We start from the raw sequence: 15,831 nt of genomic DNA, 5'->3' as shown, positions 1-15,831 counted from the left end.
AGCTGGCCAGATTTAGCCTGYCCTTGACTAAGGGCTTGCTAAGGTGCACTCACAGTAGCCAGGAGAATTTCCTCATCATTTTGGTCCTTTGTTCTCTTCTCCCCAAAGCCTCTGCGGAGTTACACATTGATAATTAAGGTTTATGCAAATGACAGTCACCTCAGTTACTGGCCAGCCATAATAAGTTGTTTCAACAAGAACCCCACAGCAGAAATTTCAAGGGCATGAACATCTCATAAGGGATATGGCAGGGCTAAAACTCATCCCTTAAAAGGGGTTTGCCTTCTGCATATTTGTAATAAAAYGAGAGCCACTGGGAAACAGTCTTCTGGGCTGTGATTTCCACAGTCACCTCGAGGGCCTGCATCCTGTCATCCTCAGTTTCTTTGGAAGTGGGCAGCCACCTTTTTTTGTGCAGGATCGGCAGTGGCTTCCCAGCTTCTCCTCAGAGAGCCAGGGCTGGCTGCTGCTGGCGGCCATGCACTGGCAAAACACTTCAACTCATGGAGCCTCAGCACCCCGGGCTTGGCCTGGGGGCTCTCCCAGTCCTTTTCATTGTATCCAAGTAAAGAAACACCAACAGCTTTTGTAAACAGCTTTTATAAATCCTGGTGTCTGAGCACAGAGCTTGAATGGTAAGCCTAAATTATTTATTTGCCTCCTTAAACAAACACCCAGGTGGGTTTTTAACAACAGTCTTTGTGTCAGGGAGAAGTCCAGGAAAAATTGTAAGAACAAATCCTCCTGAGGCAGATTTGTGGCAAGTTGTTGGCCTGGCCCTGTCTGTGCTCCCTGCTGCTGAATGATAGCTGCTGTCCTTGTCTGGACACTTCCCTCAAGGAGCATTTCTGTGGAATGTTTGTTTAATAGACCCTGTGACTCCAACCATTTCTGTCACATGTAGTGTGATATGGGATATCCCTTAACCAGCCTAGTGCTTTGGTCAAATTTGTTTTAAAGCTTTTCTTGGCTTGGAAGCTGTATGTCTGTGGGGATGTAGTGTGTGGAGGGGTAATGGGATCTTTTAGGGTTTCACAACTTGGCAGGAGAAAGAGGCACCCCCAGCTTGYTACCCCACCATAGGATTTTTAATACTGCCTAAACCCAAATGCACTGCTCAGAGCTGAGCATGTAAAAGAGAGGAAGTTTTGCACATCTGATAGTGTCTGTCTTGGCAATTGCCACAACACTGGTGCTCGGTGGTGTGGGACACACGACACCCCTGGTTGCCACGTTGCACCTTTCAGTATCCCTGGGGCTTGTCCATCATGGCCTTGAATAATTGTCCCTCCTGGCCCAAAACTCGTTACCTGAATTACTGATGCTGTAGGACTGGATGTGAGAGCAGATGGGGTCACACCAGCACCACTGAGCCCATTGGGTGCCCGTTCCCCTGAAGCCACAGTGGCACTGGCCCTTGCTGGTGCCTGGTTCTTCCTGCCCTCTCTGCAGCATCTCACAGAAAGATYCTGCCTCTGCACAGCCATGGCCCCTCACACACAGCTGTAGTAGGCAGCTGTCTCTCTTCGGGGCRCAGAGGGGTGTGTGGGGGGCTGCCCTTCTCCTGCCCAGCCATTGCCAGTGGGGAGGGCAGCTGGGTGGAGGTTCAGTGGGGGCTTGCATCTGTGCCAGCTCTTCAGGGCCATGTTCATGGTGCCCCGGTCGGTGATGCCCAAGAGCTTCTCAGCAGCTTCCCCGGCATCTGCAGGGGCTTTCCTGGGCAGGTGGCAGCGAGTGGCCACCAGGTCTGCACTCATGCTCTCAAAGAACTGCTGGATGCAGACCTTGGCGAAGCTCCTGGCGTGCTCCGCACACGTCTCGTCGAACAGCTTGCGCTCGATGTCGATGTAGTGGGACCAGTATCTGCTCTTGAGGAAGGCAGCCTGGCTGAAGCAGGGCCGAAGGGATCTGACCAAGAAAGCCAGCATGGTCATCAGCAGCACAAAGCACCAGCCCAGAGCCTGGAGGGACCAGGGGGAATCAAAGCTGTCACAGGCAGGCAGAACACAAGCCCCGCATTTCCTACCACCAGCAGAATCCCCCTGGTTTGCAAACAAGCCTGGCCCCACTGTGGGCTGTTTGACATTTGACTGTGATTATACTGTCAAGCTGGACAAGGGAACCATATGAACTACATCAGTGCATTTGTGCTGAAATTTTGTTCAGTGCACCCACACGGGCAGCACCTCRCTTCCTGCCTTGTAGAGCATCAGCAGGCACTGACCATAAATAACACCAGGGCTGATTCTTGCACCCAATGCTTGGTCCTGCCTCCAGTACGACTGGCTCATCTGGGTCTAGGGTAGTCTTTGTCCTCTGACTTGCAGGATTGTTCCAGGGTTTATGCAGCTGTCTAACTCTGTTTCTGAGTTGTTGGACCTGGTAACATCTACTGTGAGTGAGCAGCAGTGACAGCTCCTCTGTTAATGGGGTTTGACAGGGTGAGGTGAGGGCAGAGCCAGGGCCAGTCTGTCTTGTTCACCATCAGTCTTAGCTCAGGCTGCCACCAGGCTGTACTGACAGAGCTTATGAAGTTGAACACCACTGGAAATGCAACCACCTAAAAGAGCACCTGGGAGGAAGCAATCTAGGTGGGAGCTCCTGTTTTTCAGCTCCCAGTGCTTTCCAGCTAAGCCCTAGCCAGGAAAATCATCTTTGTGTCTTTGGAGAAATCCCTGTGGCTCCATTTCTCTTAAATGGGATAATAATTCCTGTCTTCCCTGAGGAGGTCAGTCACAAGAGCYGCTTTTAAACAGGAGCACGAGTGGCAGGTGTGTCAGACCATGCTGTCTCCAGCATGGCCAGGAGCACAAGGCTTGAGAGGAATTAAGCACAGGACAAGTGGTTAGTGGCACATCTTCATTTGTGGTTCCCTAGGATAGTTAATAAACACACCCTGGCTGTTCCCATGCAGCAGCAGAGACAAGTAGCATCAAGGGTTATCAGCCCTTTGCTTGCATTTGTTATAATAAGAAAAAGAGCAACTGATGGGTTATTGGGGAAGGGGACAGGCCCACCAGCCACTGAGTAAGAGCTATGTCAGCCCCTTCTGAACTTGCTTCAAACAAATGCATGCACATGGTTTGTCTGTCAYTGCCCTGCAGCCCCAGGCTGCCCAGGCAGGAGAGGGGGCCAGTTATATCAGGATGACCTACAGCTAGCTGAGTCTGAGTGCCCTGTACCCCTGCAAAATCACCAGTTTCTCCTTCTGCAGCTTGATTTCTGCAAGGAGATTCTGTCAAGGCTGGCAGTGCCTCACCCCAAGCCACCAGTGAGAGCACAGSCACGGTGCCTCTTACCTGTGAGATGCAGCGCAGGTACCTGACGGCCACTTCGTTGGCAATGAGCTCCTGCCCATTGTAGATGTCCCTGCAGGGGATTCGGGCGAGGACCCGCTGTATCTCCCGCTGGGACAGGCGGGGGTGGCTGGCATTGCCCAGGGTCTCCACGGGCACCGAGGTGCAGAAGGCACAGGTGATGCACTTGCCATCCAGCAGTGTCACCGACACCCAGACGGCGGGGGCGATCATGGCCCGCTGTGCCATGGAGCAGAACATGTAGCGCAGGACGGCCGGGTCCTTCCCCCGCTGGCCCTGCGGCCGCCGCCACTCCTCTGCCAGCATGGAGATGTTGTTGTTGAGCACAAAGCCCAGCAGGAACAAGATGAAGGGGGGCACCAGGAGGATGCCCAGCCCATAAGCCAGGTTGTAGTGTGGCAGGCAGGGRCAGTTGAAATCAAAGGCTGAGTACATCTGGGTGCTGGCAAGGGCCATGATCCCACAGATGCCATTCATGAAAGACTCCTGGTTGGACTGGAAGAACTGGAAGATCATACGAAACTTGTCCATCTTCTGTTGATTCCTTCCCCCACCAGGGTCCAAGCTGTGGCCTTGGTTTACTTCATTTRTTCAGATTTCCTCTTCAGAGAGGGGCATCACCAAGTCTCTGTGCAGTTCACTTTTTCATTCATGCTCTTCTACAGCCCCAGTACTTAAAGCAGAAAATKAAAAGTATTTTTTCTGCTGATTTTGCTGCTTACAAAAGTTTAGAGTTTGCTTCCTCCTCCACTTCTTTGGATCTGGGGCCTGGGTTGGTTTTGATTTGCAAAACCTGATTTCMTTCTTTTCCACACCCCCATTTCTGCAGTCTCCCAGCCACCAGTCCCGTTGGCTGGAGGGTGCAGGTGTTACCATGGCTGTTTCCTTGCCGGAGCGCTCTGTGCCCTGGGCAGAGTTGGCTGATTGGCCTTTGTGAACCTGTTTGCAAATGCAGGAGGTGGATGCTCCTCCCAGGGCTGAACAGGACACGCCACTTCTGCAGTGCTGGCACACATGGAGAAATGGGATTCCAGAGCTTTGCTCTTCCCTCTGTGTGTCTGCCTTGCCTCAGCAGCATCTAATGCAAGCACCTAGCAGGYCTGCGAGCCCCTACTTCTGTACCTGCTTCCCTGGGAAATAGCTTTTCTTTTTTTATGCTACAGAGAGAAGGGATAAGAAAARGAAAAGCAAAGGAAGGAGAGGTAACAGTTAGGCCAGGCTTGGCTTCCACAGCCCAAATCTAAAAGAGGTGGATGGTGTTGTTGGTGTTCTCCTGTGTCTCTGTTCCCAGTTCACAAAGCGGCCTTGATGCACTTGGTTGCTCCCTCAAGCTGGCCGAAAGATGGGGGATTATTGGGACTACAAGTGGCTGTAAAACAGACAGTGGCAAGTGCTCAGTTGCTTCTGTCCAGGCACCACCTGTGCTGCTGATGTGAGAGTCAAGACACATCTGACTGRGCAGCAACGTGACTGCCCTGGTGGCTGCAGGAAGGGAAGCTGTACATCGGTGGGTGGCACAAGGAAGACACATGGAAGGTACTTTTCCCCAAGGCTTTGCAGTGTGTCATTAAGAGGTGGAAAGCCAGACCAGGTGTTTGGACCATTAGTCAGTGCTGCAGCTTCTGAGTCTGCCCCGCACCAGCCCTGGGCTCAGTTGGTAATGTTGAGTTTACCCCGAGAAGCCACCGCAGAGGTGAGCACAGAGCATGTGGGTAATACCTGAGCAGTCAGCTCTGCCTGCTGTGGAGAGGTTAATTGCATGATCTCATCAAATGGGAAGAGATTTTGCTGCATGAATATAGATGTAGCTTATTGTGTTACTAGCTAAGAACACAGATTGGCTTTCCTATTCACCTGGTGAGTGGCTTTTTGAAGGGCAGCTCACATCAAAGGCTGCGTGAATCAACCTTGTAAAAAGCAGAGARCTTTTTGATCTCCAGGAAAACTCTGCCTTTTATTAAACATGAATGAAGGGGCTGAGCCTCTTGGTGTACAGCACTACTGTTCTCACTGAAGCGAGCAACAGGTCAGTGGAAATCCAAAAAGATCCCATAGAAGACAATGCCTGGAATTTTCTTTCCATGTTGCATTGTTAGGGAGGACTTTGTTTTCATGAGYTYCCCAACAGAATATTCAYTCTTCACTCCAACTGACTTGCAAGRGAAGGCAGAGCTGATACTTCCTCCCACAATCCCAATTTACTCGTGCTCTGGAAACCATGTCCTGGAAGAGATGGTAAATGGCCAAGCCCCTCCCAGGATCCAGTCCTGCACCTGCACACCAAGACAGACTGCAAGGTGTGGAGGTGAGGAGAGGTTTGCATGTCCCCGTCAGTGTAGGGTATAGAAAGGAGGGATGTGAAAGCAGTGAGGGATGTGAAAGCAGTGACAATTCCCAACAGGATAGTTTGGGAAGTTGTCTTTGCAGTCAGCCCTGCTGTTTCACAGGCTCTTGGCAGATGAGGATCCCTGAGGATGTCGGACATGTCTGCAGGTCACACATAACAGCCCTCAGAGATAGAGAGCTGCTTAAGGTTGTGAATGACCCTCTGTGCCCAAATTTCCACARGAGRATACACACWYYTAATRGAGCTGGTGGGAAGGGAGYTCTGGAGATTCTTTGGTGCACCCACCACCCCTGCGCAGAGCACGTTCAGGATCACTTTTAACTGAGATGTGACTATTTCCATAGATGGAGGTGCCATAGACTTTCTGGGCAAGCCTTTCCATCACCCTCAAAAYRAATRTTTTCTTCKGTTTAARTGGAATTGCCTGCATTTTGGGTTTGTTGCCTCTTGTCCTGTCATGGGGTGCCAGATACCACTTTCCACAATGGAGAAGTGTTCTTGGGCTGCAGAAGGAAACAGAGCAGGGGACTCAGGAAGGCTGGGAAGGATGAGCACCCATGGCCCCAGCCAACTGGAGCTACTCCTTGACCACACCAGACCCTCCCAGCAGCACGTGAACCTTYGTAGACCTGCAAAATCTATGGCAGSACCCTTAAACCCTCTKGTTTTCTCCCTCCTGGTACAGATAACAAATCTGTTCCTCTTCCCCTTTTTTGCATTTCATATTTTGTGGCCTCACTGGGATGACTTAAAACCTGAGAACATGGAAAGCAGCATGCAAAGGCAACTGCAGACCTCAGCTCTGAGTATGTTAGGAAAATATCCAATTTGATTAGCATGAAATGGTGAGTCTGAACTGAGCCTCAGCCTCRGATTTGTGATGTCGTGTCTGATAAAAGTAAACCAGAGACACAATTCAAAGTGCAATGCTGACTTCAAATAAGAGCTCAGAATCTCCCTGGATCTAAGCAGCTCCTGGGGAGAAGATTGCTGTGTTATCCCCAAACACAGCTGGCTTTGTGCACTCCCTGAGCACATCCAAGTAGCTCAGGGATTCACCCAGATCTGATTTTGCTATGCAAATAAAAGCTCTGCAGCCCATCCCTCTGCACCCTGCAGCTCCTGACTGGGCCTCAGTGGGCCAAGGAGTGCAGTTGTCCACAGTGGGCTATGGAGTAATTTGGCCTCCCAGTGTTCTGCCCAGTATCTCCTCATTCTCTGACCTGTGCATACAAACATCCTGGGGAGGAGGTGACCCACCTGCCAGCAACTTGAAAAGTTAATTTGGGGAACATTAATTTTAATTTTTATTTTGATCCCTTGTTTTGGATTTAGTCCCAATGTGTGTTTCTCTGCACCTCTCCCACCTCTTCTTTCCTCCTGGAAGCCACGCTTGCCCCCTTTATCCATACACACCCAATGAGACTTTTCTTCTTCACCCCCACCTGGTCCCCGCCCCTACACATTGCCCCTCTCCCTCCCAGGGRCAAAGCAGGCATCAGTGTGAGGTTCAGCCTGGAGGAATAGATATGTCTGCTCTGGGTTAGTTTGCAATAAAACATTTAATGCATCCGAACAGAAATTCTGGACAGAAGTACCAAACTGGCAGCATGCACAATGGGAGCTGGAAAAAGCAGGTGAGAAAGCAATTAGTATTAAAGGCTCAGAGATACGGTTACATTCAAACAAGTTTGAAACTATGGATGGAAATGYCCAAATAGGTGTTGCAAGGATGATCCTCTGGATAGGTCAGTTTGTACCCAAATCTAGCAGGGGAGTGTTTAAAATCTGTGTTCAGATTTTTCAGACAGAGTCAGTGTGTCCTTTCCGTGGCTCACACCGGTGCTTAGAGCAGCTGACTAAACCCCAGCAGTCCCATGGCTGTGTTAAGCAAAGTCTTMATTTCCTTTCCCTTCTGCAAATCCAACCCAATCCAATCCTTATTTGGGGGTATCTTCAATTAGAGTTATGCTGCTCCATGAATTTGGAGTGTGTTGCCATATTTMACTTTTAAAATGCATGGAAGTATTRATGKGTTCTTAGRGGGAGGCAGAACAGTTTGGCAGCTGGGCTGGGGGCAGCCAGAGCTCTCAGGAGATGGGAAGACATAGGAGGTGGTTTTACCTTTTTAAGTAAATATGTTGGTGTGGTACTAAGAGAGTTGCCAGTTAAATCATAACCCTTTAACCAGGTTTCACTGGATTGGGCAGGAGCTCCTCACACCTCTGTGTGTGTATGGTTTGTGTACCAGCCYGATGTTGCTGCTGTGGTCAAGCCCTTCCTCAAACCAGCACATTTTTATCACAGCTGTAAGAAACTGCAAAGTTTTTAATACGACAGAAGTGCCCCACAGAGCCCTCTGCTGAGAAATGTCATTAATAATGACTGCATTTGGAACCTTTGGACCCTCAGATCCAACTGACTTTGGAGGTTCTGCTGGGCACATCGTGGAGTGGAGCCTTTGGGGTTTTGGAGGAAGGTGTGAGCACCGTTCTCATCTGCCCACTGGTCCTTGCTTTGTGCAGAGGTTTGGCAGTGATCCTTCAGTATCTGCAGGACAAAGCCCCCTTTACACATTGGTGTGCTGGGGGAACTTGGAATGGGTGCTGGGGCTGTCTGCCCAGGGCAGAGGGCRTCTCTCTGGCACCAGGGGATGCCTCTGCGTTGCCTGGCTGACATCCAGGGGAGGTTTCTCACAGTACCACGTTTTCAGAAGTTTGTTCACCTGATCCTGATCTGTGATGCCTYGGAGAAGATCTTCCTCTTCTTCAGCCCCCTCTTCCTCCCTAGGCAGGCTGAAGCTGTGCAGTTTGATCTCTTGCCTCATGCTTTCAAAGAAGTGGAGGATGCATTTGTGAGCAAAGAGCCGGCTGTGCTCRCAGCAGGTTTCCTCAAAAATCTTTTGCTCGATGTCAATGTAGTTGCTCCAGTGACGTGCCTGCAGGAGGGCAGCCTGGTTGAAGCAAGGTCGGAGCCAGCGGGCAAGGAAAGCTGCTATGATAAGGATCAACAAAATGCTCCAGCCAAGTGCCTGTGTGATAAGAAAGAAGCAATGAAACAGGAGCAAGCCAGACACAAGGACAGGCATGAGCTCTGCCTGTAACAGTGAGACAGGGAGTTTGTGTGGCTGGGGGGGAAATGTGGCATGTCTGGACTCCTGTCTTTGATCTGTTCCTCTAGTCCAGCACCCTGCACTGCACTCCGAGGGTTGGTGTAATCTCCTCCCAGAGAATATGGGATATTTATCAGTGCATGAATCATTCAGTAAGGGTAACTGATTGCAAAGTTAGCCTGGAGCAGACAGGCATTTGCTTTGAGCATAGGAGTGCCCAGGGAAAGGGGTCTTCAGTGCTCTCCTTTGGTGCTTCCTTATCTCCAGTGATCTTCAGTGACACCTACACTAACTCCAGGGYCAGGAGTCCCCACASCAGGGTTAAAACAGCCCGGATYATGGGCAGATYCCATGGATGAGAAGGAAGGGCTTGTTTCCAATGACGTTCCACCAGTCCCCATCCCTGACTTGGCACTCCTGTACCAAGAGCAGAGGCCAGTCAGGGCTCCGCTTCCCATTGTGCCCCATTCTATTGCTCCTCAGCAAGCTGTTTTCAGCTGTCTGAGCTTGCACAGTCCTTAAAACAGCAGGTCCTGTCTGCAGGGTTAGCAGTTAGAAAGGTCTTCTGACACTGAATAGGGCTTTAGAACACATCTAAATTTTATACAACCTGTCTTTTATTATCTGGGTTTAGAAGCTGCTGGTTCTTCTAGAAAAAAAAGTTCTATTATTAACCCATTCATCATTTCTTTCCTTTTTTTTTGCCTGAGTGACTCAAGATTGTCACTTAGGATAGCAATATTTGGAGGCAAAAAGAAGCACAGAGCAGCCTTGCTCCTTGCCTGGCCACAGTGAAGTGGTGACAGATCAAGGCAGAGCAGGAGCAGATGCCACATGCCCTGTCACCTCACTGACACCAGAGGCTGTGGCAGCAGTGACCCACCTGGGAGCAGCAGCGCAGGTACCTGGACACCGCCTTGCGGGTCGTGCTGTTCCTCACGAGCTCCTCGTCCTTGCAGGGCACCTTGGCCAGCAGCTGCTGCACCTGCGCTGTGCTGGCATTGGCAAAGCCCATGAACTTCTCGGGATCCATGGAGCTGCTGAAAGCACAGATCAGGCATTTGCCATCCAGGAGGGTGACTACGATCCAGACRACAGGGGCAACCATGGCTCGCTGCATGATGGAGGAGCACAAGTACCTGGGCCAGGAGAGAGAGAGGTGAGTGGGTAAATGCTGGGAGCTTTCTCCTCATCCAGAGCCCTGAGGGAGGYAGGCTGTCCTCTGCCAAGCAGTCTTCCTGGGAATTGACTCCCAGGACTGTCCCCAGCATTGCTCCAGCTGATGCTTCCCCTCTGGGATGTCTTTGTTGGTGTTGCCTTTAGTGAAGCCTGCACCAACACGTGGCAGTGCCCGTGTGCTGTCTGCACTCAGTGCATTGTCCCCTCATTGTGTGCTTGCCTCAACCACACATTTATGTCTCCCACACACAGATCCTTGTCAGCTCTYGCTTGTCTTCCACATTAACACCTCCTTTTCTCATCAGTTCAGTTTTGATCTGGAAAATCCCTTCTTTTTTCTTCAGCCTTTCTTGCTCTTCTCTGAGCCAACTTGCACACTACATTAAACTTTGCATGTAACAGATGGAATGTGATTCTCCTCTCCCTTCCACCAGTATGACTTAGCAAAAACACAGGTGAAGGGAGGGAGACCCTGAGGCTTTTGATAAAGAATGACTGTGATGAAAATGCCACACCTTCTGCGTATTTAAAAGGAAATGCCTCATCTTTTTGGACATGGAAGCCCCGGGAGACACCCTGTGAGTGCATGACAGGCAGCAGCAATGCAGTTTTCCAGGGTGGTGACATAAGCCCAGGTGTTAAGGCACTCCTACGCTCCTTTGCTGGGATGGGACAAGACTGCCTTAGCTTCTGCTGTGCAGAAATGGGAAATGCATTTGCCACACCCCTGCCCCTCCAGGGTCATGGGGAAGGGTCTTGGGAGATGAACTTACAAGAAAATTAACTACTAGGAGGATCAAAACTATGGAGAGAGACAGGTAGGTGGCAGGTGAAAAGAGGGATGCCATTGCCTCTGAAAACCCCACCTGATGACAGCAGGGTCCTTCTTCCTGYGCCCCTGTGGTCGCCTCCACTCCTCCAGCATCACCAGGGACTGTCTGTTGAGGATGAGGCCGCAGAGGAAGAGGATGATGGGGGGTATGAACATGATCCCCAAGCCATATACTGTGTTGTAGTGGGGCAGGCAGGGACAGCTGAAGTCAAAGCTGGTGTACATCTTTACACTAGCCAGGGCCAGCAGCCCACAGATCCCATTCATTACAGACTCCGAGTTGGATTGGAAGTACTGGAAGATCATCCGGAAMCGATCCATTGTGTTCCTTTGGCCAGGAGTGCTCCTCGTGGGAAAYCCCTGTGCTGCCCAGAATGGCCTGTCTGCCTTTGTCCCTCCTTCAGCTGCCACAGGGCTGGGGACTCACAGCCAGCAGGAGGATGAGGATGGCAGAGAGCTGCTGTGGCAGGGGGATCACCCTGTGCTGGGGCTTCTCCTCAGCTCTCACAGGTCTGGCTCTCACCCAGGGCTTGTCTTCCAGGGCAGCTGGTAGCTTTTCTAGGTGAACTGATGGATACAGCCTCTAGCAGGTTTTTTTTTCCACCTTGTTTTTCATTTTTGGGGCTGTCCCACATGCCAACCAGTGACAGCCTGCAGTGGTGCTGGGTCCCTCCCTCCGGAGATGGTGACTCTCTATGGAGAGCCATTGGTGGATGCCTGCGAGCTGCTCTCCCTGCTGATTGAAGGTGTTGGCTGTTTCACCATCGAGGAGAAACCAGGTGAGTCAAATGAGCTCAGCTGTGTTTCTGCTGCTGCCCCTCTTCTCTTTGCATGCTCCCAGCCCTGCGTGGGGCAGGGATTTCGTGTCTGGCTCTGAGTGCACTGTGTGGCTGCAAGCTCAGATTTCCATATGAAAATGGGCTGAAAAGGCCAAGCCTTTAGTAAAAATGAAGTGATAACTGGTAGCTTTCAAAGCTGGGGCAAAGCTTTGGTGCAAAGGCTGCTCTTGGCTGTGCATCCCATATATAGTGTGATATTTGTACCATACCTACATCCATGYCCGAGRCTCCTGCACTGGGKYRCTTCTTGCTGCCCCTCAGAGGGCAYRSTGCMATCAGAACAGCTGGTTCTTTTGCCCCATGGGACTGGGTTATCATCCTCATCATCTTTTCCTCTCCAAAGTTCATTTTACAGATAAATATAAATGTAAAAAATGCAACTCATTGCCACACAAGGAAGCTCTGGGTTTTTTTGGTTTTTTTTTTTTCCATGACATAATCAATGTGATTTTCCCCTCCCCAGCTTTCCACTGAAAACATTTTCAGATTTCTTCACAGCTTGGGTTTCCAAATGCATTCAGAAAGGGGGCAGGGAGTGGAAAGTGGAATAGTTTTATCTATTTTGTAAAAAAGAGAGGAATTATCTCCATGAAGTGCACTTGCTGCCAGCACTGTGGTTTCTGCCCATGCAGGGCTGGTTGCCCTGATGGSATTGCACTGAAAAGGATCAGCAGGGAGGGGGTACCTGTAGTCACTCCCAGGCACATTCAGATGAATCACAGRTGAATGTCACTTCCACCAATCTGAACAGCAAMTYGCACTGTTACTTTAATGAAATAGATTTGCTCCAACCATAATATTTGTGTTCTCCTTTACCTGTGAGTGAATTGCCTGTTAATGTTCATCCATCAGCAATAAAAACCCCTGGCTAATCAGCTCATGTTTCCATTTTGCCATTATAGGACATCAGGACCCCTCCACATTGCTGTTATAGGGCATCATGACCCCTGGCTGAACTCTACAGYTGATTTTTAGCCAGGGTGCAGCCTGTCTTGGTTCTCAACTGTTTCAATACTCGAGGGTTTCTCATTTAATGGCTCACATTTATGTGCTGACTCGGCTTCAGAAAGTGAGYGCTCTCTGTAGAACAATTACTTTAGAAAAATCGTTTTGCCTTTCCAGCTCTCCTGGGCAAAAACGTAGTAAAGGCTAAACAATTTCTCACAGCTCAGAAAAATAAGACATAAAAAGAGTAGGAAATATCCTCTGGACAGGACAATCTATAAGGGAATTTTGCTTCTCCCAAGTGCCATGTCACGACCTGGATGTTAAAATTCTGTAAAGGRTGCCTCAGGGTAATCACTGTGCTCTGTTGTGATTGGGTTCTCACCACTGGTTCACAGCTGAGACATTGAGTTGTTGAACTGTAGAGGGAATGGAATATTCCTAACTTGCAGAGAAAGACATTGAGAGTTTCCTGGGGAAGGAAGAGAAATAGGCCTGTTGAGGTAAGCAAATTGCTATAACTGGACAAATGTTCAAAATTATTCTCAAAACTTATCACAATTGATTGCTCACTTCTTAGGGTGAAATGAAGAAGGAAAAAGGATTAAAATAATCTGTCTCCTCTGGCACGTGGACCTGCCCCATATGTCCAGCAGTGTAGTCATCCTGTTGAGCCTGCTATGAGGAAAGCAACTGCTCCTYGATAGCAAATCTCCAAAACCATGCTGGAAGCTGTTGTTTCTCAGTGCATTTTTTGGAGGGCCATGTTGGACAACTCTCTACTTTAGCCTCAGAATTGCAGAACACAGTGCAAAGAGGGGACCTCCTTTCCTTGCCCCCCTTGGGAGTAAATTACCAGCTGTAGGCTCAGATGATGGAGAGGGTGCTGGGTGCAGGTGGGAAAAGTCCCTCTTGCTTTGGGGACAAGGATGATTTCACTGCCAAAATTTGAATTGGTCATTTAAAATAAGTCCAGCTGAAAAGTGTGGYTGGTTTTGTGCCCGAGCCCGTGGTGCTGGAGCAGCCCTGATGCTGTAGAATGCACCCTGTGTGTCTTCTGGGGGTGTGAATACCCAGAAYAAGTCCTCATCCATCTGCTTTGGTGGGGAGCAGAGAGCAGCAGTGCAGGTCACACTTCAGTGTCCCTTTTCTCTGCTGGGACTGGACCATCCTTCCCACRGGAAAGGCAGTGTCCAGGAGCAGACATCCTGAAGCTTGCTCTGCAGGAAGCAGGCCTTTGCAAGAGCAGTTTTCCCAGCAGTAGGAAAGCACCCACAGGGTTCCTGAGGGAGCACTCCTGGCCTGTGGCATGGGAGGTGATGGGTTACCTCATTGGGAGCCACTTGCAATTGTTTATAACTGACAAATTATTTAATTACCTGGACTGATTTTTTTTTTTCTGTCCTGAATGTCTGCCTCAGGCAAATCTGTTACATGGGTTGGCCAACTGTTCCTTAGATGAGGTAAGGGCAGTATTTCTTTCCTCCTATGCAAACTCCTGATGGTCACTGGCAGCAGTGACAAATTACAGCTCTGTTGGCTCCATGGGGCAGGGACCACCCAAATCTGTGATTCTGTGGATATTTTTTTTACAGCTGTGCACTCTGTCTAGGCTAAGCAAATAATGACTAATGACCATTAAATGATTAATGTGATGCTAGCAAAAATAATGGCAGCATTGTAAAATGTAGTTTGTCTTCACTAATGATGTTCTCTGGAGATTAGGTACTCCTGTGTTCTGCCTTGTAACTTCATTAAAGCACCAACATGCAGTTCACTGCCAGTGAGGAAATAYATGGCTTAGTTATGTATTGCTCTTCTTTAGAGCTCATTATATATTGCTCTCATGGCCCTTAGCACTTTGCTTTTTGGCTTACTTAGAAGCCCCATTTCCTGATCTCTGCATTATCCCAATCTTGACCTAATTCGCACCATTTCTGACTGAGAGGGATTTTTGTGAGGCCGTTTATCTGCTTGGCTTGGAGCTGATGCTGCWGTGACATCATTTGAGATAGAGCCTCTTCTCAGCTAAGAGGGAATTAGGGAATAAGATGGAGAATTAAGAAATCAGACTGATCTCTAAATAGCCCAGATCAGTGATTTTTCAGACCTTTTCTGATTTGCTAGAGCTCGCATATCTACCAACAGAGGTGCAGGCACCAGAGCAGATTTAAGGCTACTCATGTTTAGCCAGGGTTTTTGTGTGTGGGGTTTTTTTTTTCTTTTTTTTCTTTTCTTTTTTTTTTTTTTTTTTTTTACATTCAAAATTTAGCTCCAGCCCTGGAGAGTCCACAGTTTACAGGATGAAAACCACTGATAACAAACCTTTCTTGAGAGATCAGTTTGTCTTCAGATTGCAGAGATGTCATAGAGCCTGTTTGGGTGTTTAAAAGGAAATGGAATTTAAGTGACAAACCCATCTCAGTGCTGTGACTTTGGGCCTCTGCATTTGGATTGAAGTCTGACCCAGTCTTTGTCCAGAGTGAGTTCTCCAGGAAGCAGACCATATATTTCAATAGCTGGATTCATGGCTTTTAAGTCAAAATTTCTGTCTGTACTGTGTTATTAATTCACCAAAACCCCTTAAGTAAGTCACATCCAGAAACTGATGTCGCAGATCTGCTGCAAGGAGTGATCATACATTTCTCTAATTTGTATGTCAGGAATGGAAAAAAGCTTGTAAAGATAGAAAGAGAAATGTATTGGTAATTTTTTCTCTTTTTTTTTTTTTGCACTCCAAGGATTAAGCACAGCTGACTTTTCCAGTCAGGCACAGGTTGTGAAGCAGCATCCCAGGATCACTGCTGTGTCTAAAACTGGGGAATGAAGGCGGTTTGCACACAGAGGGATTAGAGCTGGGGGCGAGGAAGGAAGGGAGCAGAACAAAGCCTCGGAACGGCGAGGAAACAGCTTTTCTTGGTGCCACAAAAAGCGACGCATCGCTCTTAGGGGTGAGGTGGCGTTCTTGTCCTTAACTTGCAGAGGGACTCGCCACCACACAGCGGTGCTGCGGCTCCTCCGGCGCTGCYTTTCGTCCCTCCCCTGTCCTTCCCATCGCACTCAGAGACAAGAGGGAGATAATTCAGGAGTGCTGAGCATCCCTGGAAAGGGTGCCRGGCTGCTGTGATGTGCTCAGGGACAGAGTGGTCACAACTCCCACAGCACCGATGCGATGCTGGGGGCTGGAGCACAGGGGCCGTTCAGGACCTGGGGCTCATCTCGTGTGTRTATCTCCGTTGCAAATCTTCATGAAGTTTTAG

The 15,831-nt window shown here is 49.3% G+C and overlaps 2 protein-coding genes across 2 annotated transcripts; both read right to left on the bottom strand.

Moving 5' to 3' along the window:
* Window positions 1-893: 893 nt before the first annotated feature.
* CALHM1 (calcium homeostasis modulator 1) lies at window positions 894-4,163 on the bottom strand. Its single transcript, XM_057379223.1, has 2 exons — window positions 3,300-4,163; window positions 894-1,961 (listed from the first exon to the last, which is right to left on the bottom strand). The coding sequence occupies exons 1-2, from the start codon at window positions 3,846-3,848 to the stop codon at window positions 1,494-1,496; spliced, it is 1,017 nt and encodes a 338-aa protein (XP_057235206.1). The 5' UTR covers window positions 3,849-4,163; the 3' UTR covers window positions 894-1,493.
* A 4,070-nt stretch (window positions 4,164-8,233) lies between these two features.
* Window positions 8,234-11,108, bottom strand: CALHM3 (calcium homeostasis modulator 3). The gene is made up of 3 exons (XM_057379096.1): window positions 10,822-11,108; window positions 9,660-9,915; window positions 8,234-8,695 (listed from the first exon to the last, which is right to left on the bottom strand). The coding sequence occupies exons 1-3, from the start codon at window positions 11,106-11,108 to the stop codon at window positions 8,234-8,236; spliced, it is 1,005 nt and encodes a 334-aa protein (XP_057235079.1).
* Between the last annotated feature and the right edge of the window lie 4,723 nt (window positions 11,109-15,831).

The sequence above is a fragment of the Malurus melanocephalus genome, unplaced genomic scaffold (genome assembly GCF_030028575.1).
Source record: "Malurus melanocephalus ecotype Western Australia unplaced genomic scaffold, MMel_1.1 scaffold_12, whole genome shotgun sequence".
NCBI classification, from domain to species: domain Eukaryota; kingdom Metazoa; phylum Chordata; class Aves; order Passeriformes; family Maluridae; genus Malurus; species Malurus melanocephalus.
Note: the sequence above shows the minus strand (reverse complement) of the source record. Positions and strands in the feature narration are given on the sequence as shown.